General features: G+C 44.1%; 3 protein-coding genes across 4 annotated transcripts in view; 2 read left to right on the top strand and 1 right to left on the bottom strand.

The window, feature by feature from the left end:
- Nucleotides 1-6136, top strand: part of c1s.2 (complement component 1, s subcomponent .2) — a 32191-nt gene extending 26055 nt beyond the window's left edge. The window contains exons 19-26 of the mRNA XM_076279645.1: nucleotides 1744-1878; nucleotides 2071-2145; nucleotides 2496-2665; nucleotides 3203-3393; nucleotides 4247-4551; nucleotides 4756-4875; nucleotides 4986-5060; nucleotides 5100-6136. Coding sequence (XP_076135760.1) covers nucleotides 1744-1878; nucleotides 2071-2145; nucleotides 2496-2665; nucleotides 3203-3393; nucleotides 4247-4551; nucleotides 4756-4875; nucleotides 4986-5060; nucleotides 5100-6040 — 2012 coding nt within the window. The 3' untranslated portion in view covers nucleotides 6041-6136. The remainder of the gene's footprint in view (nucleotides 1-1743; nucleotides 1879-2070; nucleotides 2146-2495; nucleotides 2666-3202; nucleotides 3394-4246; nucleotides 4552-4755; nucleotides 4876-4985; nucleotides 5061-5099) is intronic.
- Nucleotides 6137-6382: 246 nt separating this feature from the next.
- Nucleotides 6383-13849, top strand: tapbpl (TAP binding protein like). Of its 2 annotated transcripts, XM_076280101.1 has the most exons (9): nucleotides 6383-6609; nucleotides 6713-6781; nucleotides 6965-7186; nucleotides 7739-8017; nucleotides 8118-8324; nucleotides 8409-8576; nucleotides 9713-9816; nucleotides 10616-10847; nucleotides 12148-13849. In XM_076280101.1, exons 2-9 carry the CDS (start codon nucleotides 6736-6738, stop codon nucleotides 12234-12236), a joined length of 1347 nt encoding a protein of 448 aa, XP_076136216.1. In that variant the 5' UTR covers nucleotides 6383-6609; nucleotides 6713-6735; the 3' UTR covers nucleotides 12237-13849. The 2 variants fall into 2 exon arrangements, with proteins under 2 accessions (XP_076136216.1, XP_076136213.1); XM_076280098.1 differs by having other exon boundaries at nucleotides 6383-6781.
- On the bottom strand, nucleotides 10855-24757 carry LOC143118937 (vesicle-associated membrane protein 3-like). Its single transcript, XM_076280102.1, has 5 exons — nucleotides 24733-24757; nucleotides 23656-23764; nucleotides 20815-20973; nucleotides 16782-16817; nucleotides 10855-11491 (listed from the first exon to the last, which is right to left on the bottom strand). Coding segments are annotated over exons 1-5 (390 nt in total). The 5' UTR covers nucleotides 24735-24757; the 3' UTR covers nucleotides 10855-11407.
- Nucleotides 24758-25511: the final 754 nt, after the last annotated feature.

The raw sequence follows: 25511 nt of genomic DNA, 5'->3' as shown, positions 1-25511 counted from the left end.
TCGTCCAACAGTTAGTCTACTAAGGCACCAAAGGATTTTGGGAGGGAAGAAAGCCCCTGCAGAATCTGTGCCTTGGCAGGTGTTGCTGTCTGGTTTTGGCCGAGGTGGGGCCTTTGTGATTCATGAACAGTGGCTCCTCACTGCAGCTCACAACTACGTACAGCCTCAAGAAATTAAAGATAAAGAATCCTTAAAGGTATGTTTAACTGTTTCAGAGTAGCCTTTATATGCTCAATGTAAACTTCAGGCATGTATCACTTTCCAAAAAGTATTCCCTTTTAATTTACCTTACAGCTAGGTATAAATATAGTTAGTTATAAATTAACACCTTACAGCTAGGTATAAATATAGTTAGTGTTAGTCCTAAAAGTCCTAAAAGTATAGTCATATAATGTGACTATAATGTGTAATATAAAACATGAAATATACTTGGTTGGAATTCCAGAATGTTAATATACTGGCATGTTTAACAGAGGCTTTTCAGATTTAGTTCATTTTGATCCTCTGGTCTTGCCATAGGTGTATGTTGGAGAGAACAGTATTACTGGAATGTTGAAATGGCCCCAGCTGGAAGTACAGGCTGTGCGTGTTCATCCCTTGTATAACAACCCGGATGACAATAACTACGACCATGACATCGCCCTGATACAGCTCAAGCAAAAGATCACGTTTAACTCCAGAGTCATGCCACTGTGTTTGCCGACCGCCGATGACCAGTACATGACTGGACGCATGGGGTAAAAGGGAACTAGAGTGTTATTCAGACTATAATACTCAAGATGTAGTACTATGTCAAACAAATCTAAACATGATTAATTTCACTTCCATTTCATTTATTTATTGCATGATAAAGGATTATTAATGTTCAGGAAGTTGCTCAAAGAAAGTAGTCCATTACAAATTGCTCATTAAATCACTGTAATCTGATTTCTTTGTACATTGTTGGAAAAGTATCCTACTATGACTTGAAACAATTATCAGAATGTTATTCATTACACAGCCAAATTACTGTAGCCAGATATTACTGTAATCATATCATTCCAAATAGACATGATAATATGATATGATATAATGATGATGTAATACATGCCTTCCCCTACACTCCATTTTCTCCCTGTGTCTCTCTCAGGTTGGTTTCAGGTTTTGGAGTAATAGAAAAACAGAGACTGTTGTCAGATCTCCGATTTGTCAAACTCCCCCTGGTGGAGCAGAAAGCATGTCAGGACTTTGCCAGCCAACCAAATGTGCCCAGCAGCTTCACAGAGAACATGTTCTGTGCAGGCTTCCCGGAGGGGGGCAAGGACTCCTGTACTGGAGACAGTGGCGGGGCCTTTGCTTTTGAACAGGATGGGCGCTTCTGGGCTGCCGGGATTGTCAGCTGGGGCGTGAATTGTGGAGAACCAGGATATTATGGAGTGTACACCCGCATTTCAAAATACACTGACTGGATACACAAGATTATAGACAACCAATGTAAGCAAAGCATTTCTGCAATTATATGGGCAAGGATTTTCCAATATGATCCCAAAACCAAACTGCATGAATGAATCAATAGTCTGATTAAAAAAGTAATGTGTGTGTGTGTGTGTGTGAGAGAGAGATGCTGTGACTGCATGCCATAAAGCCTTATACTATAATGATTGGGTTCTGAATATACTACTGTATATTGGTAGACCTAAAGTCATAAATATTCACATATATTTAGTTTGCCTACATCCCCATGAATGTTCTTCCCTATTCCAGTCACAGATTGTGGAGACCCAAAGCCTTTGCTGAATGGCCGAGTGACATTTCTTTCCATCACTGAGAAGCAGTACCTGTCTGTCATTGAGTATCAGTGCAATGAGCCCTACTACACTTTCCAGGGATCAGACAGAGGTGAGTTGTACACTCAAAACACGAAGCCTTTGTGTTTCTTATTTCATTATCATTGTGTTGTTATTTCTGACACTTACTATTATTAAAAACAGCATAGTGTTGTAGTTATCTACCTCCTCCTTGAACAGTATTTTCATACATACTATGAGCTGAAACCAGCCATTGAATGGAGGTTGGATGTTTCGTGTGCAGTGCGCTACACCTGTGCAGCAGATGGAGTTTGGAGGGACAGGAACAACAGTGACATCATACCTCCATGTGTCCCAGGTAAGAAAACAAAACCTCTCCTCACCACACATGGCTGTATGGATATAAGGAATATTCGATGAGCTTGTATGGGTCTGGGATTGCATCTCTACTATGTGTCTGTGTGTGTCCATGTTTTGCTTTTGAAGCCTGTTATGTCTTTCTGTGTCATTTTAAATTGTTATGCTTGTTTTGTATATTTCTGTAACTATACTGTGTGTGTGTGCATGTGTAGTATGTGGCCGTCCTGAGACAGTAACGAATGGGAACGTCTCTGTAACTATACTGTGTGTGCGTGTCTGTGTCTGAGCGTGTCTGTGTCTGTGCGTGTCTGTGTGTGTGTGTCTGTGTGTGTGTGTGTGTATGTGTAGTATGTGGCCGTCCTGAGACAGTAAAGAATGGGAATGTCCCCTGGTTCGTCTCTGTGAGCGTGGACGGTTCTAAAGGAGCAGGAGCTGCTATAGGGGACAGATGGATCCTCACTGCAGCCAGCAGCCTGCTGCCCAGAGGGGATGCCACCACAACCACACGGCAAGTCAAGGTACGCAGCGTCGTTTTAGTCCAGCCTTGATATTCCTCAGAACAAAACAAGACACATTGGTTTTCTGATCATGGCATTAATGTATGCAAGGTAGAGATGCCTAATTTATTCTGCTGTGGTGACAGACTGATAACCCTATTAATCACCTCCAATTACCTTTACAACCTTCAGAACCTCCTATTTATCACCTACAATTACCTTTAGAACCTTCAGAACCTCCTATTCATCACCTCCAATTACCTTAGAACATCAGAACCTCCTATTTATCACCTCCAATTACCTTTAGAACCTTCAGAACCTCCACCCTCCCTCTCTTTGCTCTCAGTATACTAAAGTGTACTAGAGATGCCCCTGGATGCTCTCAGTATGCTAAAGTGTACCAGAGATGCCCATGGATGCGACATTGTGATGTGGTGTCTGATCAAAATGAGATTTTAAAAAAAATAGTTTTTCTGAAACTGCAACTCGTTATTGACTCGTTATTCACATTGACTAAATCAGATAAGTTCACACGTGTGATGTATCTTTGTTTTTTAGTTATCCATCAATGAGTCTGCTCTTGAGGTGACAGCCCTGCATATTCACCCCTCGTACAACCAGTCAGACAGCCTGACATATTTCAACCACAACATTGCCCTGGTCAAACTGAGGAGTCTCATCACCTTCAATGCTGATGTTACTCCACTGTGTCTTCCCACAGAGAAGTCTGACCGTGCTGGGCTGCGTGGGTAAGAGCATGCTACAAGCACAAATCATATTTTTATTTTATTATTCTCACTAAGAAGGGAGACCACACCCTGTCTTACTAGAGTTTACTTTATGGGTGGTATAGAAATGCTGGTTTATTGACCCTAGCATCAGTCTAGTCAAGTGTAATTGGATAAACTGTAAACACTGAGGCTTTTTATGCACAGCAGTTGGTCTTTTTTATAGCCTACTGACAATAACATTTACTGAAGCTTGAAACATTTATGTATTAAGTGTGAAGACCATATCTATTTCATCTCTCCAGTGTGCTCCTTTCTGTCATCTACCCTCAACATTCTCAGTAGAGCAGACACACACACTTTAATGCTTTTATTTCTATCTTAAAGGTGCTCTAAGCGATGCGTAACATCACTTCTGTTGACTTTCAAACAAAACAGAGAGCTAGCTCGCTACTTCCTCCCCCTCCCTCCCGTGCTGCTCCTGTGCAATTGAAACTCTCCTAAACGCGCATCTCGTCTGTGATTTGCTGGAAGAGTTTATGTTTTTATGGGCTAGGTTTGCCCAGGTTGTTTTTGTTGCTGTTTTTGGAGCCTGGGCTCCTGACAGAGATTGCATTTTTTTACAGTGTATTCAGGACACAGACAGCTAGCGGTTGGTTAGGTGATGTTTGCAGTAAGTGACATAAATGTTTTAGCCTAAAAAACGTGTGGCATCGCTTAGAGCACCTTTAACACAGGAGAATTTACAGATCCAATGATTGAAAGTATGTTACAGGTTTAGACACACACACACACACACACACACACACACACACTCTCTCTCTCTCTCTCTCTCTCTCACACTCTAGTTGTGCATTTGTTTCCTCACTGTCAGTTTGGTATCAGCATTCCCGTCCAACTCCAGCAATGATAAGGGCATCAGGCTCCCTCTAGTGGATCATGGGAAGTGTAACAGCAGCAAACCAGAGGTCCTTTCTGCCCAGACTCTGTGCTCTGAGGGAGCGAGGTCTCTCCTCAGTGATTATATGGGGGCGGCGCTCGGGGTGGAGGAGGATGGCAGGTTTGGGGCAGCGGGGGTCTTCATTCAGACGGTGGCCAATCAGGAAGGGGGTTCGTATGGAGTTTACACCCGCATTTCTCAGTATCAACACTGGATCAGAGATACTATACAGCAACACTGTGAGTACAGCATAATCACAACACACATGTCATTATCTTTTGATAAACATGCGTTCTTCACTCATCTGACAGCTGGCTCTATTCATAAGGGTGAAATAAAGATGAAGCGCCCCAGGGGAAGTGAATAGTTAGAACAGTAGCAGACATATTATATGTATCTATGCAGCATCAGCTCCAAGCTGACAGCATTTCCTGATCCCACAGACTGTGAACACCCTGAGCTTCCCAACATGGTGGAGCTGGTGGACCACGACATACGATATGAGCAGCACAGTGAGCTCCAACTGCAATGTGCCTCTAAGTACTACAGTCTACAGGGAGAAGGTGGGACCACACACAACCCAATATACTCTTTATGCAGAAGATTACTGTAAAGTCATTTGATTGGCTAAGAGGCTCTGATTGGACTGGGCAGTGTTCTATTTCACGCACAGAGAAGTCCACGTGTGCAGACGATGGCGTGTGGAGGTCTGGGACTGGACATTCCGTTTGGCCAACATGTGTTCCAGGTGGTGTAGTGGTCTGCTTTGTCACCTAGAGCTAAAATATATACATATATTTTGTTTTAAAAATCAATCAAAATCCTCTTTCTTTTTTTTGTCTTTCTTTCCTTCTGCATTTGTCTGTCTGTCTCTATCTTTCTATCTTTCTTACTTTCTTTATTTCCCATCTTGGGTCTCTTGCCCTTTTTCCATTCCTCCCCACCCCAGTGTGTGGGATCACAGAGGTCCCGCCCCACAGCAGTGCTCGTATTCTGGGTGGCAGGGCAGCAAGGCTTGGGGCTGTGCCCTGGCAGCTCCTGATGAAGGTGCCGTACCGCGCCGGTGCCTCCCTGCTCAATGACCGCTGGGCTCTCACCGCCGCCTCTGTGGTGGACGGACACACAGACCGCAACCTCACCTTGTACGGAGGCATGGTCGACAGCCTGGACAGCAAACAAGTCGTCATGGTGAGCGAGAAGGTTGTCATCCACCCTGGCTACAAGCGGGGTCTGTCCGAGGACAAACGCACCAGCTACGACAACGACATCGCCCTGATCAAGCTCTCCTCCAGGGTGAGGCTCGGCCCTACTCTCCGCCCCGTGTGTCTGCCGGAGAGGACGACGGGCGGCGCCGCCCTGGAGGGGAAGATGGGGACTGTGTCGTGGTTCGGCACCTGGGAGAAGGGCTTGCGGAGCCGGAGGCTCCGACACGCCCCCATCAGGGAGTACGCCCGGGAGCAGTGCGCGGAGACGCCGGTCCGCGGCCTGCAGCAGCAGCCAATGGCCTTCACCCACAACATGTTCTGCGCCGGGCTGGAGGCCACTGACAGCTGCCAAGGGGACAGTGGTGGGCCTCTGGTGCAGCCCGTGGTGGGCTTGCAGAGGCCAGGGCAACTCTATAGAGTGAAAGGCATTGTGTCCTGGGGGCCTGTGTGCGGAAGTAAGACATACTACACCAAAGTCCAGAACTACCTGGACTGGATCACAGAGACCATGGAAAAGGATTAATAGGGCAGTGGAAAATGTTACATTTGCCTTCATAAATTGTTTTAATAAACACTAGGACTAAATAAAATGGAATTGATGTGGGTCACTTCTAGAGACTATGCCACATAAGCCCCTCATAAGCCTGCAATGGAGCAGAATTTGGTCTGTTGGTTGAAATTGTTCTGCTAAATGAATGAATGTAAATGTAAAATGTTTGATATCCCTTTACATAGCTTATTTTATTCTTCTATAGGCATAGACTACGCATGAAATGTGAAATAGGTCTACACATACAAATCGAACACACCCCTGTGATGTCAGCTTCTTCCACTTCTGTGATTCGCCAAAGAGGTTTCATGGGTTGCAAAAAGTTAAACGGAGTTTACTTTCACTTTACACTGCAGACTCTATGAGGAAACGACAGACTGCAGGCTTTATTGCCTTCCAAAGGAATAACCACACAGAAATTGCGTTGTGGTCAAGTCAATAGTTGACATGCCGTTTATTTACAGCTAACAATATATTAGTTGCCTATACATTTTAGCTAAGTGAAAGACATTTGTGAAAACGAAAGCGAAAGGTTAAATGAGGTAGGCTAACTTCAAGAATCAACTGTCCGTTGTTGTAGAAGATGCGTATTTTTTTCTCATATTTTGCTATTCTGTAACCAACCAATGACAATCCTTTAACCAGATACAAACCATCAGCTATTAGTTATGTTTATCATCTTCATGATAGGATGCTTGGTGTCATCAACATACGGTAAGCTAGCTCTTGTACATAGCCTATTAATATTGAATACATGCTCAGAAAAAAAATAAACAAACGTCTGAAGTTGGGGACTTGCCTACCTTTTGAATGAAATTAGCGTAGGCAACGTGTTTGTTTATCGCCTCTATGTGCAAAAGGTATATCATGTCAGCATATCTCGCTTTCACTTGACAGCTCTTGATGGCGCGGATGTGGTGTTGTCCTGTTCCTTCGTGGAGGAGGGAGGGGGGATGATGGGGGGAATGGGCGGAGGTGGGCTCTTCAGCCGCACTCCTGCAACGCTGGTCCTCAGGGACCTTCCGGTCGACCCTGACTCCGTCTCTGCTCTGGACTCCGTGACCCCATTTGACCCGCCGGAGAAGCCCAGCGCAGATGACCTCATCTTCGAAGTGAAAGGTTGAGTGAAACCATTTTATTGACTAACAGAGCCACTGTAATCTCAGCTACATCATCTAAACGGCCCTTAACTGATTGATCCACCTTAAGTGCTAGCTATACTGGTTGCAATAGGTTGCATATTTTACTCTCCAATAGAGGACAGAGGGTATCAGCTGTATGTGTGTTTGTGTGTGTGTGTCTGTCTGTCTGTCCAATCCCCTATATTAGAAAGTTCTGGCATTATTCATAGTTCTGGCATTATTCAAGTTTGGCATTATTCGCTTCAAGTTTTCATACAAGGTAGACTACAAAATCATCCAGGTCAGGCTATGCGTCCCCTCCCCTTCACTTTCCTGTAGACTAAATATAGGGGCAAGGCTGTCTGCAGCTGTCTGCTCTTGTTAAGAGTTGTTCATGTTCATCAGATATGTTGTTACACGCTGATATGATAATTTGTTAAATTTGTGTGAATAAATTGGATGTTGTTCTGGTTACAGATATGTCATTTACATTTATGTTTCTTCCCCTCTTGTTTCTCTTTCTACAAACACACACTGGTCTGTGGAGCAGGCTCTTCAGTGGAGATCCCAGATGCTGACACCCTTCTCCATGCTGATTGTAACGAGCAGGAGGTGAACTGTGAGATCAGTCGTTACATCCCCCGTGGCTCGGACCCTGACGCTCCACCCTCTCACTTCATTGGCTCCCTGCAGGTGGAGGGGGGCGGGATCAGCCTCACCATGGTCCTGCAGGTTTTTACCAATGAGGAGGCAGCATCAGAAACTCTGCCTCTGATACAGAGCAAGCTGGAACTCCCTCTTAGCCAATCAGGGACCCTGCTTACAGAGGGTGAGGGGTACCACTGTAAATGCTGAAATGATTGCAAACAGGCTATGTTCTGAGTTAAAAAAAAATCCATAACCTTTTTATGTTTCTCTCTGTTCTTCAGTTGTTTTTGTAGTGTTCTCTCGCTCGCCATCCCTTTCTACTCTACTTGGGGGCGATGCTCAGCTGGACTGTGGCTTTAGGCAGCAGGACTCTTCCCACGTAGGTGGGCTCGGGCTTGAGTGGCGGCTGCAGCACAGAGGAAGTGGTCGGAAAGTCCTGGAGATGACCAAAGTTGAGGAGGGGGAGGAGGCAGGGGCGGGGCCCACTGGTGAGTGACAGATAAATGAGCCAATTTAATTACGGTATTTGAAGTGAAAACTTCTGGCATCCAGCTGTTTGTTGTGATTTGCAGTGTCTGCTGGGCGGGACGGGGCTAGCGTGGACCCTGCCCTGGCGGTGGAAGAGGGTAACGTGTCTATGAGCCTCACAAAGCTCAAAGTGGTCGATGAAGGAACATACATTTGTACTGTCACTTCTGGAATGTTCCAAACCCAACAGATTGTCCAACTACACATTGCCCGTAAGTCTCCCCACAACCCCAACCACCCACACACACACATATATATCTATATATAAGCACACATACAAACTCATGCACTTAAACACAGCTGGAAGAGACAGAACATTCCATAGCTATCTAGCAACTATCTATATTACTTAGGTTATGGCCCATGCATGTTGAACATAGAAAGGTACACGCTCACACACACATTTACTGGACAGTACTAGACCTGGGGCAATTCAGCTGGGAACCTTTAAGAAAACAAGGCAAAGTGAACTCAAGTGAAAAACTTTTCTCTGCATTCTTCCATGTAGGGATGTGCATCTTCATCACTGAGGCGATACGATACATATCTCGACACACAACCAATGATACGTTACATTAAAGGATAATTCCGGTATTTATCACTTTGAGTCCCTTTTCTGGTTTGTCGGTGAGTTGCAGTTTTGAAAACGAACATTAAGGGTTGTTTTAAGGACATGTTTGTGCATGCCCATAGCCAGCCACTCTGAAACAGTCAAAGGCTAATCAAAACGAGCCAGAAAGTCGAGACAGGAGCCATCGTCAAAATATCAGTGTCCACCACTCTAGTTCATCCAAAACAAACCAGAAAAGGGACTCAAAGTGCTAAATATCAGAATAATCCTTTAAAGATTCATATGAAACAACCACTGACAATACAATTCTCCCACCTACTGCGATACAGTACAATTTGATTTATCACAGTGCGATATTATATTTTAATGTGTAAACTAGTGACGATTCATCTTTTTTTTACGATGCAGAGACTTTACACACGATACATCTCGAGTTAATCTGGATTTTTAACCGATGCACACTTTTGCCATCGATGCAACTGCATTGTAAATGTTCATACCGATACGAATCAGTGAATCTTACCATTCCTACTTCCATTACCTACAGTGCCTGGCGTTTTCCAGTGGTCTGTTCGTATCTGCATTAATTTGTGGTTCCATCCATTGTGTTTGTTGTATCTTCCAACCACGTCCCAGCCAGGCACATTTTAATCTGTGCAGATAGTTGGTATATCAGAAACTGATTCATGCGTTTGTGCAAACTGAAACGTGTGCCTGTTCAGTCCACCATGAGAGAGTTAAAAGTGTGTGCCGCCTACTTTGTCCTCTTTTGTCCAGAGCCTCCTATAGTGTCTCTCTCCGAGGAAATGGTGTTATTTCAAGATGAGCCAGCCCAGAAGCTCAGCTGCCACTGCAAGAGCTACTATCCTCTTGATGTGCAGGTTTGTAGTTCACAGCAGGTCTTTCAACTGTTGACAAAATCATTCATGTACCAGTTATTTTTATCCACAAACTTGACTTAACATAATACTGCACACAATGACTAACTTCTTTGGGGGACGCCGTGGCCTACTGGTTAGCACTTCTGACCTGTAACCGGAGGGTTGCCGGTTCGAACCCCGACCAGTAGGCACGGCTGAAGTGCCCTTGAGCAAGGTACCTAACCACTCACTGCTCCCCGAGCGCTGCTGTTGATGCAGGCAGCTCACTGCGCCGGGATTAGTGTGTGCTTCACCTCACTGTGTGCTGTGTGTGTTTCACTAATTCATGGATTGGGATAAAAGCAGAGACCAAATTTCCCTCACAGGATCAAAAGAGTATATATACTTATACTTATAACTTTTAACCATGGCAGTATCAGAGCAGATTAGTTATACACAGTAGTAGATAACTTACAGATGCAATCTTTTTACGAAGGCCATGTATACGAACACCAGAGTTTTTTTGAGCAAACATTACCAGACATCTGGAGGACTGTGATTAGTTTAAATTGAACAGGCTGGGATTAGAATGGCAGACTGGACCTTTACTGTAGCACAGATATTCGTTCTCTTCCATCAATAGGTGCACTCCCCTCCCCGTGTATTAAACTCTTGACATTGCTAGGTCCACCACTTGAGCTGCAGAATTAGAAAAGGCCGCAATCTCTACATGTCTGTAATTACATATCTTACTTTTTTGGCTTTTATAATTACCTTCTGTTATGGTCTCATTTAAAATCGACCTTATCTGGGTGTTAAGGTCGAGTGGCTGTCACTCAGCTCCTCGGAGGCAGAGCCCATCGAGATCTCGGACGGGGCATCCCTGTCCAGCCACAGGCAACACTCTGACGGAACTTACTCTGTCACCGCCCAATTGACGCTCCGCCTTTCGGCACACCCACCTGGGACCACCGTCACCTGCAGGGTTGCCCATCAGGCCCTGAGTGCGGAGGTCGATGTCAGCACCACTGTCCGTCTTGCCCCCGAGACAGGTGAGCAGTGCCATGACAGGGTGGCATGGAAGTGGGCAGCACAGTCCATCTCCCATGTCCCTTTTCTGAAGGTGGAGACTAGTTGAGTACATGCATGTTGAGAGGGTTTGAAAAGAACACGCCAACTTTTTGGGAAATTGCTTTATTTGCCGTTACACCATGACACTGTTAGCCTAGCTTAGCATAATTCACTGGAGTTAGCCAGTATATGACACCAGTTAGCCTAGCCAATAGCTAAAAGGGAGCTATCAGCTAACTGGAGTAACCCACTTCCAGTGAATTATGCTAAGCTAGGCTAACAGTGTCGGACTGGGGTATTGCACGCACAGAGAGAAGGGCATGTATCCTCTTAGCTCACTCCCAGCTTACACAATGGCTGCTGAGGTTTGTAGAGGCCCTTGCACAGAGGTAGCAGATACCTTTTGCTTCTGGGTAGGGTAAGGCATGCATTTTCTGAATATTGATTGTCTCCTAAGATCAATTAATAAATCCATATTGTGAGAGAAATTACTGGGGATGGCTTATACTTTCTTTACATAGTTTACATTTTACATTTACATTTATTCAAAGCAACTTACAAAATGAGGATTAACATTCATGCTACATTGCAAATGAGACCTTAGGGTAACAGTAATTACCACTATCTACAGACACTATGAGACTACCAGAGTTCATAGTTCCATAGTTCATAGTCAATATGCCATACTTTAAGTAAGGGATAATGTATAGAACGCCGGTCATTATTGGGAAAATAAGTCCCGACAGGGCGAACCGGACCCCGACGCGCAGGGGTCTTGTTCCGCCCTATAGGGGGTTATTTTCCCAATAATGACCGGCGTTCTATACATTATCCCGCTTATTACACGGCTACTTGCCAAAACGAAACAATAAACTCCACACGATGTGACTCTTTAGCCTACATAGCCTAGGCTATAGCCTATTTGTTACCGTTTTGTCGTGGCTCACAACAGCACACGCTGAACTTGAATCAAACATTCTTTAGAACACAGCTGATCAACTGTCTGATTTCACTTTTGAATAAAGTTCCAGTCCTTGCGCAGTAATATGAAAGACGTAAATTAGAAGCACAAAGCCCATTTCCTTGACAGCGGTCTGTTATACTTAGCAACGGTCTGTTATTGAGAATTAGCAGACCACCGAACGTTGGGAAGGCCCATTCAAGTGAATTGAGCATTCTGCAACACTCTGAAGACACATTGGCAAATACAGTACTATAAAGTTATGTTATACAATTACAGTATGTGTACTGTAGCTAATGCAGTTATCCATATGTTCACAGATGACAACCTCTACGCCATCATTGTATCATTACTGGTTGTGATTGTGGGAACAGTCTTTTTTTACCAAGTGATGGGAGGAACAAACTGAGTTTTGACTGAATACACTGAAGATAAAATGCATATACTGCAACAAAGCTCTGACAAAAATATTTTAATGTTTTAAGAAGTGCTGTAATGTTTCATGTCAATGTTTAGAATTAAGTTGGTACGTGTAGAAAGATTACTGTGACTGTCATATCTATGAGTAAAGGGTAAATGAAGTGAGGGGGAAATCCATCATGGCAGCTGTTACACATTGGGAAGGGTTTGACTGTACTGTTGCCATGGTGTTTATGATCAAGTTTCAGGTTGTACGAATATCATTGGCCCATTGAAGCCCTTAAGCCCATTTAAAGGTGCTCTAAGCGATGTTACGCGGTTTCTAAGCTAAAACATGTTTTGCCACATAAAGCAAACATCACCTCACCATCCGCTGGCTGTCTGTGCCCTGAATACACTGTAAAAAAAACACGGTGTCTGTGGACAGCCCAGGCTCCAAAAATGGCAACAAAAACACCCTGGTCCAGCCTGGACCATGAAACATAACAAACTGCTCAAGCCAATCACCGACGAGATGCGCATTCAGGAGAGTTTAAATTGCACGGGAGGGAGGGGGAGGGAGCGGCGAGCTAGCTCTCTGTTTTGAACGTCAACAGAAGTGACATTACCCAACATGGCTTAGAACACCTTTAATTGACATGGACATATCAATTCATCTTCAACTATGTTCCTCTTCATGCAGTGGAGAATGTTTAGAGTGTGATTGTATGTAACCTCTGTAATGCTCGAAAGAAGACCATACTTGAAGATGGCTTGACAATGTCCAGCAAGGGTCAAAGTCAAAGATACATTAGCCATAAAACCTACAACTTTAAAATAAATACTGTGGCAGCTGTGTTGTAACATTTGTCAGAAATAAAAACTACTTTCAGTTGATGGGTTGACCCAGAGTTTTTTGGTCTGATTGTCTTTTATTGCCCCGTTATGGTAGCCTGGCTAACGTCAGACCTCATCTCATTGAAATGGGGTCTGGGAACTAGACATTCATTTTCTCGTATTTGAAACGTGGTTTACGAATGCCCAGAGCCGCTAATTGGGCACTATGAATGTCTATCAAATGCGTCTGTACATAGCTCATAACGGCTTCGGTGGGTCGTCATCGTCTTGCTGCCCTCCCTCCGTTCTGTGATTGGTTCCTTCGTTGAGGTGAAAACGAAGCCATAGAATCCAGGCTGCCTAGCAGCGTGAATAAAATTGTGCGCGTAAGGCAGCATGGGAAAACCCAGGCTACCGTTATGGACTCTTTCCCAGAACGCACCTCAGTCTGTGGCATATTTGGATGTGTTGAAAAAGGAGTTTGCAACTGCTGTTTTTTTATACAAGACTTTTTATTATATCTTATGATGTGTATATTTTGAGTAATCAAATTTGTTTCTACCCCTGGATGCACAATGTGTACTAAGACCATGTATAATGTTTTAATGTCTGCATTGTTGCAACTTTGGTTTGTTGAAGTCAGTGCAATCATAACTGCAGTGTTGGTTATTTAAGACCTAAAAATAACTTACTGGGAACGTCAACTTTAATTTATGCCTTTCTCACCCTTTTCCCACAGCAATATGTGTAAATTCTGGTTGATTTGAATAAAACTATCTTCTCACATTTATGAGGGACTGTGCTTTTGTTGAAATGACAAATGGCCTTCTAATATGCCAAATGATAGCCTGCTACAGTATGTTACCATCAAAATGAAAACAAACAATTCAATTTCATGTTGATGATTTATTTATTGGCATTAGCAAAAGTGTTAAGCAAGTCAACATGCATTGGCACTTGTCCTGGGTAGGAAGGCCATTACCTAATGTGTTTATCAGTTCACTGTTTAAATCCTGGAGCCGCAATCTGAACTGAGTCAGTCATATACGAAATTCAAACACAGACTTCTATTAATGTTTACAAAGGAAACATTTCACACCAGAACCAAACCCCAAACAAAATACAAAAATAAAAATAAAAAACACATTTGTATCCTTAAAGTTAACATTTGTATCCCTAGTTCTGGCATCTGCCTAACACACAGTATAAATATGTTTTTTTCCCCTCACTCTTCTCAGTATCATTCTAGACATTCTGGTTTTAAATTAAGTTATGACAAAATTTGGCAGCTTGAATGGCTTCACAAGATTGTACAGAAAATACTTGTATGGCAGAGAACAGTTTTAAAATTATATAACAGGCAGTCAAGAGTTTGAAGACAGGCCACCGGATAGTGGAGAAATCGGTGCACACGGACTCGCACGCCGTTGGGGAAAACATGTAGCACACAGGTAAGCACGCAATCTGCTCTGTCTGCTGTGCAAACGTCACCTGCTGCACAGGTGTACTCCTAGAGCCTAGAGAAAGCTGTAAGTGTGACTGCGTGCGCATTCATTCCGGCGGTGTACGTGTGTAGAAGGAGCGTGTTCATCTTTGTGTCATCTCCATTAGAAAATGCAGCACATTTTTTTGCCCTGTGCTATTCATTATTTAACTAGTCTTTAACTGGCGTTGGCAGTTTGCTCGTAACTGGGAGAAACATCAGACTTCAGGAACATTTAAATTTGGTAGTGTAGGCAGTACCCTCCCTGGAGCAGTTAAGCTGGTAGGAATGTAGATCTGTACATTAGTACAGAATAGTGTGTAACTGTGTGTGCGTTTGTGTCAGTTTGGATGAAATTGTCAACCCTGTATCTGTGTGCCTTGATCTAAACACTTGCAAAGTAAAATTGTCAAAAGAAATGACAGTGACCTGGAACTCATCTCTTGTCATGTGCTATTGTAATTCTTGTATCTGTCTTTCTTCCATGCGGTTCTTTTCTGTCCTCTCACACCCCTTTTCTGTCTCCAACTCTCTACTGTCTTTCTCTCGGAAGAGAACGGAGTGTGAGGAAAAAGGAAGAAAGAGAGGAGAGTAGAGAAGAGGAGAGAAAAGAGCGGAAGCACTGAGCAGACAAACACTAAAAAGACGAATAATCAGGAGAAATCAGCTACTAGCTACAAAGGTTTGGATCACAGGTTACAGGACAGACACACACATGTACACTAAAGGGATTCTCATTCTCCTTGCGTATCAGGGTTAAGTAGAAGCAGAGTATTATTAGTAGTAGCAGTAGGGACAGAAGGCTGGAGAGAAGGGAAGGGTGTTGGCTTTGCTATTAGGATGTCAGGATCTGTTTACAAATGTAAATCTTGCTGTCCAGCAAAAGCAGACCGACAGTCTTTATCTGTAACCTGCTGGAGGAAGGACTAGAGTAGTCATTGCTTCTCCTCAAACAGATTCATTTTCACACTCTTTCACACTCACACACTCGCACTCACACTCTCGCACGCACACTCACACACACTCACACTCTTCCCCACCACCATTTTCCCCCCACACTGTTAAAAATATTTTTTCTCCTTTCTCCGTAAATCAGTCTCTCTCCAGTTCCCCTCTCCTTTTTAATGCCCACATGGTTCCCTCCTCCCTCTCTCTTCATCACCCTTCTTCTCACTTCATCTCTTACTTCCGCCCTTCCTCTTTCTCTCTCTCTATTTCTCTCTTTCTGTTAAGCTCCCTCCTGTGCAGAGTGTTTGAATAATGGATGAGCGTTAGAGAAGGGTCACAGAGAGAGAGAGAGAGAGAGATGGAGGGAGGGAGGGAGGGAGGAATAGAAGAGGAGGAGAGAAAAGGGGGAGGGAGGAAGGGAGTGGTGTTTTTGCTGTGGTGTTTGTTTTTCTTCACTCTCACAAGTCATCCTTTCATTCTGCACACCTCCACCACCGTAAGATTTGGCTCAAGAGAAGAAGTGCACTGTTAAAGAGAAAGAAAGAAAAGAAGAAAGAAGGGAAAGAGATAGACAGAGACAAACAGAGGGAGAATTAAGCATTAGAGAGATCCCATAAAACAAACAAGCAGACAGACGCCTGTTGTTCAGTTGTTCAGCATGCACTCTACAGCTCAACGCCCTCCTCTTGCGTTTGAGCAGCGTAAACCACAGAACTGTTTGTCTGACGTCTTCATCACCTATTGTATTTCAGCAGCGCAAACCACAGTGCTGTTTGTCTGTGGGGCTGCTGCGCTCACAGTGCTGTTTGTCTGTGGGGCTGCTGCGCTCAATGCTGCCCAGGGCAGATGAATAATTGACCGGGCCAGGGCAGTGCCTGCTGCATTATTGACATGGTGAGGGGTGAGACTGGCTGCTCACATGGGCCAGGCTGCACGTCACGGGCTGCTGCTGCCGCCCTCTCATACACACTCACAATTAAACACTTAGGGCTGTGGGTTTGGTACTGATAGGGACAGAACATTTGTGTGGATACTAACAGTATGGGGAAAAAGGCATGCCTTTTATCTATTAGTAAATACACTATATTTTAGTACATTATGTATATTAGTATACTTACTAGTATACTTATTGGTAGGTATACTAACATATGTCCGCCTATATCTGTCTATCTATATGTCTGTCTGTATGTATCTGTATGTGTATCTATCTATCATCTATCAGTTTTTAGTTCAGTGTAAAATGTATGTATGGAATGTTGGGTCCCACTCACTGCAAATGATTCCAACCAGGATGACTCCAATGACTCCCATGATTATCATCATCTGGAAGACAAAAAGCAATGTGTTAAGTGCAAGTCAGCTCTCTCTCCCTTGCACTCTCACTCACTCACACACACACAGGGAGAGAGAGAGAGAGAGGGAGAGAGACGGTGATGGACTGAGAGGAATGATGGAGTGAGTACTTGAGCTGCATTAAGAGTAGAAACTGCATAGTCAGCAAAAGGTAAGAGACGGAGCTGGACCATCAGAGGCTGATGGATTCTCTGCCTGTCAGCGCAGTTGGTGGATTTAATCCCGTTGGCGTCAAAGACGTGCCAGGTTTTACCCGTCCCTCTGTCTTTCTCCACTTCATTCAAAACGAGAGACCAAGAAGTGATCGGTCAGGCCAAACGTGTGAATCACTTCCTGCATGTCCAGGAGACCTGATACAGCACAATCTCAGGTGAAACAGCACAGACACAATGTGCAGGGTCTCAGGCGAAACAGCCGAGCCAGTTTAGTGAGAATAGCACAGAAATGACATGCCCAACACTGGCATTATGAATGAATAGCATAAAAAAAAACTGTTTCTTTTTCATTTGATTTTGTTAACCTGGCTGCACCAGAAATGTTCAGATGATTCAATACTGGTAATAATATGGCCTCAGACAAACATATTGTTAAAAAAAATCCTTTGCAGACCTGGCCTGGGACCAGTTCCATTGCTGTTAGAGCCATTTTTCTCCTGATAATCTGCATGTATGTGAAACGGAATGAGGATGTTGATAAGTAACCGATCCTCATAATGATCTAAAAAGCAGGGCATTTAATCTCTTTAAGGGGATACACAGCTTCCCTGTGGTGTTACACACTAATAACAGTCTTTGAAGCACCCATTTTAAACACGTGTCTACAGCTTTCCCCCTGAAGTGGCTTACGCTGCAAAACACTGCATAATAATTCGCTCCCATAGAGGACTCTTATCACATGTCCATTTGCTACGCTTCACTGCCATCGCGCTCGTCCCAAAGAACATCTGTATGGATAGGGCCTTTAACTGCTATCTATTGGACTGGAATTAGGGTCACACAACGCAGTGCTGCTGTTGTCTCCACCCTCTTCCATCTGCAGTAGAAGCCACACTGTTACAGAATGAATAAAGTCATTAACACTGCTCTGTGCTCCCTAACACAGAGTCATTAACACTGATCTGTGCTCCCTAACACATAGTCATTAACACTGCTCTGTGCTCCCTAACACAGTCATTAACACTGCTCTGTGCTCACTAACACATAGTCCTTAACACTGCTCTGTGCTCACTAACACATGGTCCTTAACACTGCTCTGTGCTCCCTAACACAGAGTCATTAACACTGCTCTGTGCTCCCTAACACAGAGTCATTAACACTGCTCTGTGCTCCCTAACACAGTCATTAACACTGCTCTGTGCTCCCTAACACAGAGTCATTAACACTGCTCTGTGCTTACATAGTCATTAACTGCTCTGTGCTCACATAGTCATTAACACTGCTCTGTGCACACATAGTCATTAACACTGCTCTGTGCACACATAGTCATTAAAACTTCTCTGTGCTCACTAACACATAGTCATTAACACTGCTCTGTGCTCACATAGTCATTAACACTGCTCTGTGCTCACATAGTCATTAACACTTCTCTGTGCTCACTAACACATAGTCATTAACACTGCTCTGTGCTCACATAGTCATTAACACTTCTCTGTGCTCACTAACACATAGTCATTAACACTGCTCTGTGCACACATAGTCATTAACACTGCTCTGTGCTCACATAGTCATTAACACTTCTCTGTGCTCACTAACACATAGTCATTAACACTGCTCTGTGCTCACATAGTCATTAACACTTCTCTGTGCTCACTAACACATAGTCATTAACACTGCTCTGTGCTCACATAGTCATTAACACTGCTCTGTGCTCACATAGTCATTAACACTTCTCTGTGCTCACTAACACATAGTCATTAACACTGCTCTGTGCTCACATAGTCATTAACACTTCTCTGTGCTCACTAACACATAGTCATTAACACTGCTCTGTGCACACATAGTCATTAACACTGCTCTGTGCTCACATAGTCATTAACACTGCTCTGTGCTCACTAACACATAGTTATTAACACTGCTCTGTGCTCACTAACACATAGTCATTAACACTGCTCTGTGCTCACTAACACATAGCCATTAACACTGCTCTGTGCTCACTAACACATAGTCATCAACACTGCTCTGTGCTCACTAACACATAGTTATTAACACTGCTCTGTGCTCACTAACACAGTCATTAACACTGCTCTGTGCTCACTAACACATAGTCATTAACACTGCTCTGTGCTCACTAACACAGTCATTAACACTGCTCTGTGCTCACATAGTCATTAACACTGCTCTGTGCACACATAGTCATTAACACTTCTCTGTGCTCACTAACACATAGTCATTAGCACTGCTCTGTGCTCACATAGTCATTAACACTGCTCTGTGCACACATAGTCATTAACACTGCTCTGTGCTCACATAGTCATTAACACTTCTCTGTGCTCACTAACACATAGTCATTAACACTGCTCTGTGCTCACATAGTCATTAACACTGCTCTGTGCTCACATAGTCATTAACACTGCTCTGTGCTCACTAACACACAGTCATTAGCACTGCTCTGTGCTCACATAGTCATTAACACTGCTCTGTGCTCACTAACACACAGTCATTAGCACTGCTCTGTGCTCACATAGTCATTAACACTGCTCTGTGCTCACTAACACATAGTTATTAACACTGCTCTGTGCTCACTAACACAGTCATTAACACTGCTCTGTGCTCACATAGTCATTAACACTGCTCTGTGCTCACTAAAACAGTCATTAACACTGCTCTGTGCTCACACAGTCATTAACACTGCTCTGTGCTCACTAACACAGTCATTAACACTGCTCTGTGCTCACACAGTCATTAACACTGCTCTGTGCTCACTAACACATAGTCATTAACACTGCTCTGTGCTCACTAACACATAGTCATTAACACTGCTCTGTGCTCACTAACACAGTCATTAACACTGCTCTGTGCTCCCTAACACATAGTCATTAACACTGCTCTGTGCTCACTAACACATAGTCATTAACACTTCTCTGTGCTCACTAACACATAGTCATTAACACTGCTCTGTGCTCACATAGTCATTAACACTGCTCTGTGCTCACATAGTCATTAACACTGCTCTGTGCTCACTAACACATAGTTATTAACACTGCTCTGTGCTCACTAACACAGTCATTAACACTGCTCTGTGCTCACATAGTCATTAACACTGCTCTGTGCTCACTAAAACAGTCATTAACACTGCTCTGTGCTCACACAGTCATTAACACTGCTCTGTGCTCACTAACACATAGTCATTAACACTGCTCTGTGCTCACTAACACATAGTCATTAACACTGCTCTGTGCTCACTAACACAGTCATTAACACTGCTCTGTGCTCCCTAACACATAGTCATTAACACTGCTCTGTGCTCACTAACACATAGTCATTAACACTGCTCTGTGCAAACTAACACAGTCATTAACACTGCTCTGTGCTCCCTAACACATAGTCATTAACACTGCTCTGTGCTCCCTAACACATACAGAGAGCTTTCCATCACATTAGTCTGTAGCGAGTGGCCTTATACATGCTATCTATACTGGAAACATACAGTATACTCTCTCTCTGTCTCTCTCACTCACTCACACACATACACACACACAGACATACGTTCTAACACACACACACACACACACACAGAGTGCACTGAATCACTGCCATATAAACCTTACATCTCGCATACAGACACACAGCATCACCTTCCTAGTGCCACACAAACCTTATGTGTGTACATGTACACACACAAACACACACACACTCACCTTGCTAGTCCCACACAAACCTTACACACACACACACACACTACTGTGCTCCAACTCTTTTTTTCCCCTGTGTGACTCGCTCGCGCCCATCTGTTCGCCTGTTCTGCTCACCTTGCAGTTCTTCCACCAGTACTTGTTCTTGAGCTTGGCAGCGCAGCTCTCGAACTGTGAGGCGCCGGCCTGGAGTGCGTCCGCCCGGTCGTCCAGCTCCGACAGCTTCTGGTCCCGCTCCAGCACCTTGTCCACATTCACACGCATGATGTCCACCACCTGAGGGGCACACAGAGGTGAGGCCGGGGCAGATAGAGCAGGAGAGAGGACCGAGAGGGACGCGTTTCAGAGAGGTAAGAGCAGAAAGGGTCGATTTTGGTGGGGTAAGGGGACACAGAGGAGTGAGAGTGGAGAGAGGGGACGTGTAAGAATACCTAGAGGTGGAAACCCTGGAGACTTTAAGTCCAGGGACATATGGAGACGTGTTTCTTGGTGTTTTATGCCCCCAATGTTGTCTTCAAGGCAGTGCTGCCTGGAAGGCACTAGGGTTAGGCATGGGTTAATGTTAGGGTTAGGGTTGGGGTTAGGTGCCTTTAAGTCAGCGGTGGCAGCGCTGCCTGGAAGACGACGTTCGGGGCATAAAACACCATCTCCTGCGTGGCGACTCATCCAGAGACAGAGACTCTGTATTGCATCCCTACCTTCTTGGGGTATATATAAGACTAGTACAACCACTGTTAGTCAGAATTTTTAGAGAACCTTGCTTGTTCACTTGTGACAGTTAACCTTTTCACTTGTAAAAACTGGACGATCGGCGATAGATTGGACAAAGAAAGCCCACTCTAGTTTGTTTTTGTCCTGTTCTTGGTTGGATTTTTTATCCTTTTCCTGTTCTTCTGACTCACTGCTTCACCGCTGCTGAAGTTTGCTCAGGAGTAACCTGCCCATTCCCAGAAGGTGAGTCCTATCCGTATCTGAGGCAAAACTAGAAACAACTATACTATGTGTTGACTATAAGGAGTGGATTGCTTGTGAATGTCTCCTCACACTATAAGGCGTTGTGGGGTACGGAAAATACCTTTCCTCTCTCTCTCTCTGCCCATCTATAAAGTGTTGACACCGAGTCACAAGCACAACCTGCACAACCTCAAAAGGCGAATAAAACAAAAAGTGAATACACCCAAATCATATACAAATGGGGTGGCAGATTTCACGTATAAACTGTGAAGAACCCAAAGCCTACACAAAGTCAACTCTAGAAAGAGGAGCGGCTGTGCAAGCCTCCTCCTGTGTGCAGTTGAGAACACCAATATGGCAATTGTCTATACATATCCCGCCCCTTCCGCAGCAAAAACGTCGACATGTGAATACATTGTGCCAATCGTGGTGTGTTGTGAATACATCATGCCAATCATGTGTTGTGATCTCGCCGCTGGAGCAAGGTTGGTGTCGTGAAGCCTTGAGCACGCGCATTTCTGCCGAAATAGGTGCCTGATAAAGGCCCAAAAAGCGTTACAATATGGCCGCCAAGTGGAGGGACTTGCCTAAAAGGACTTTGCAAATCGCAAAGTGAAGGCGGTCACAGCATATGACATGAGCAATCTCCACAATAAGCACTGCCTACGGGGATGCAGAGATCTGGACAGGACATAGTGAGGAGACGAGAGGGGAAAAGCAGATTCAGATTGGTTAGTGGAGATGGGTAGTTTTAAGAGTGGGGTACATCAGATTTTATAAGAGGAGCATATTTTGGAGAGGGTTGGGGTAAATTCAAGGGTGATTACAGGAGAGAAATGTAGAAGATTCAGGAGAAAGGAAGCGGGTGGGTTTAGGGGAAAGAGGCAGATTTGTGAGTTGACCGTAGGGATGATTCAGAGATGTGAGAGGTTTTTGAGATTAGAGAAATGTTTGTGTGTGCATCATGATTGAGTGAGAGGTGAGAGGGTGATGTTAAAGGGAAACTTGGCAGGATTTCCCCCTCTGCTGGAGAAATTGCGCATTATGCTATTTCAAACTGTGGGAAAAGGTAACGATAAAGCACATAGATTTGTTTACAAGCTAGCGAACGGTTAGCATAAGTTTGGCAGAACTATGTGGATGTTACAAGGTAAGAAACACCATTTAAAACGAGTTTCTTGTTTCTCACGTCTCTTTCCGGGACGGTAGTCTCAATGTTGCAAGGTTGGTTTTCCGCCTGGGGACGCTAGGCGCAGCGGGGAAAGTCACCATTTTCACCGGAACAGGTCATTTAACCATCCAAATGATTTCTAAACAGGTTTATTACGTTGAAATAGTTGCCAAGTCCCCCTTTAAGACTAGGAGAGCTGATGTACATGTGTCTTATCTGAGTGATATAGAACCAGTTATGCAAGAGGAATGGTGTGGGCGGAGACAGGGAGAAGAGGAGGGTGCAGGGTGAGAAGAACAGAGAAGGAGGGAGATGACAGCAGCAAAGAGTGTGGACATGAATATATCAAACCCCCCCCCCCCACACACACACACACATATACAGAACAAATCAGCCCAGAGACACTGAACGGGTTTCTACACTTGAGAGTCAGGAGGAGAGAGTCTTCGGCGAGTCTGTATGTTGTGAGCAATTGCTCTAGTAACACACTGCTCTGCTGTGATATCTCCTGTTCAAAGAGGACTCCAGGAGGGAGGTTTTCTCCACACACACAGCTCTTTCTAGCTGACCTCATTAGCGGTTCACTTGCAGACATGCTCAGCTCATACAGGCTTGGTGTGTGCTGGGATCACACACGCATTCTGCTCATACTTAAAAAAAATCTGAGCTCATTAAGAAGACTTAATGAAGAAGATTCTAATAAGTAGAATTATGTTCATTCATCCACACCGATATAACCCAACGCAACTCTCCCCCTTAGTCATGTATGTAGCCCAGATACACTTGCATTTACACACACACACACACACAGCTGCATGCTCCATCCATCTCACCTCGTCCACTTGTTTCTGTGTATGCATTAGTCTCCGGTTGCTGGTGGTGTTGGGGGGAGGTTCGGGAGCTCCATCGGCGCCAGGGGCAGCAGCAGCATCAGGGGCAGACCTGCACGAATGGTGGCGACCGGCGCGCACAATTAAGACATAGCACCATTTCACCTCGGAAGGCGCTGGGGATTTGAATGGTATTTTGCTTTGCAGTGGTCTCTGTCATTTTGAGGCACAGTGGCGCCATCTCAAAGCAATGCGTTCTTGTGCCATTGGCAATCCAAACAGAGTGTGGCTTTTTTTTTATTACACTCTCAAGCTGTACATAATCTGTACCCCAAAAGCATTCCTTCTAGACCAGCAGTCCGTTCTGATGTGGCTCTGGTACAGATCTCGGCAATTGTCAAATGTGAGTAGCTGACCATAACACAAGAAGGATATCAGCACAGAAGAATAAACTAATGACATAGACTGTGCGTTAATGCAAATCAACATTGTTATAGTAGGCCTGCGACTTTTCAGAGCCGGATTGACGATTGTCGAAGAGTAATCTATAATTAAATTTGCTTTAGGTTTCCTAATCCTTAATTCTAACACTATGTCATAAGGAACTGGGTATTTTAATTTGATTAATTTGGTATGAAGAAAGCAATCATTATATTGGGAGTGATATTTGTATTGAAAGAGACTTTCACAGAAAGAGATAATTTCTAATGCTGAGAATGCAGATGAAAAAGCTTCGCAACTCCCTGAGGGGTGTTCCGTGTATCAATAGGCTACTCCGTAAAGCTGTCACTAGGTGCCATTCAGCGAATGTGCTCTATCGCAATTCACATGGAAATATGGATCTGTCGTAGCCTACAATTAATGATATAACACCATGTTAATTTTCCCATCAAACTATAATAGATTAGTGAGAAAACCCTAACGTATAATGGCCATCACAACACGACTGTCAGTAGCCTAAATCGCCTTAACTTAAAGATAATACAAAAACCGTGAATAAAATAAAAAATAAAACGTAATGACAATAACATTGATTAACCAGTTGTGTTTGAATAATAAAAAGAAAGTCAAACTACTTACATTTTCAGCTGAGTTTAATGTGACCGCTTTAGTGATGGCGAGATCAACGCTGGAAGCAGGCGGAAGATACAGTAGATGGGGGAAGGGTCTGAGTAGGGTTGGCTACTATATAATATAATAATGATAGGGTAAAACAGGTTTCCCAAAGGACATGGACCGAACTAATGGGTCTATTGTCCGATGACAACAGAAATTCAAGAGATAAGAAAAAAAGTGTGTGGGTTCAGTTTAAATCTATTTATGCGTTGATTTGTCTCAACGCAGAGCTTTTGCCTGTCGAGTCTTCGGTGGAGTGCCGCATAACCAAAGCACGCGTATAGGGCAGTAATTCAACCACACTGGAAGAGCGTAAGGGGGTGTGCCTATAGCCTTGGCTACTGCATACTAACCTATATAGAGGGGGTAAGACTCCAGTTGTCTTCAGGTGTTAGGCCAGGCTAATCCCTGAAACTGGCAGTTTAAAATAAATCCAAAACGTGCAAGAGAATATCAATTAAGTCAATCAGTAGCCTATCGCAACAGCAGCAAAATGCTTTTTTCAGAAAGAACCGTTTTAATCTAAATATTCCGTCTGATAAAAACCTGCTAACAAGCCATTTTTACGATTTCCCCCGCAACTAGGCTACATTCGTCCATGGGCGTGTGTGCTACTGCCTGTAGTGTGGCCGTTTTCTTTAGCGCGTAGTGATGTGGTGCTTTTAGATTTCGCTCACAGCGAAAGCTTTCCACCCCCTCACCAGCTACACACAGCGACGATACTGCAGTATAGATTGAGTTGA

The sequence above is a fragment of the Alosa pseudoharengus genome, unplaced genomic scaffold (genome assembly GCF_046254945.1).
Source record: "Alosa pseudoharengus isolate Yale_2024_CS ecotype anadromous, Long Island Sound unplaced genomic scaffold, YU_APseudo_1.1 YU_APseudo_1.1_scf_12, whole genome shotgun sequence".
Taxonomy (NCBI): Eukaryota; Metazoa; Chordata; class Actinopteri; order Clupeiformes; family Clupeidae; genus Alosa; species Alosa pseudoharengus.
This window is presented reverse-complemented; position numbering and strand designations above follow the sequence as displayed.

Excerpts from the sequence above, each read along its gene's own strand:
- tapbpl (XM_076280101.1), top strand. The coding sequence starts at position 6,736 with ATGTTTATCATCTTCATGATAGGATGCTTGGTGTCATCAACATACG. Across the intron at positions 6,782-6,964 it reads CTTGGTGTCATCAACATACG|CTCTTGATGGCGCGGATGTG; the intron begins GTAAGCTAGCTC and ends TTCACTTGACAG. Across the intron at positions 8,577-9,712 it reads TGTCCAACTACACATTGCCC|AGCCTCCTATAGTGTCTCTC; the intron begins GTAAGTCTCCCC and ends TCTTTTGTCCAG.
- LOC143118937 (XM_076280102.1), bottom strand. Across the intron at positions 16,818-20,814 it reads ACTGGTGGAAGAACTGCAAG|ATGATGATAATCATGGGAGT; the intron begins GTGAGCAGAACA and ends TTTGTCTTCCAG. Across the intron at positions 11,492-16,781 it reads GAGTCATTGGAGTCATCCTG|ATAGTGGTAATTACTGTTAC; the intron begins GTTGGAATCATT and ends TAGTGTCTGTAG.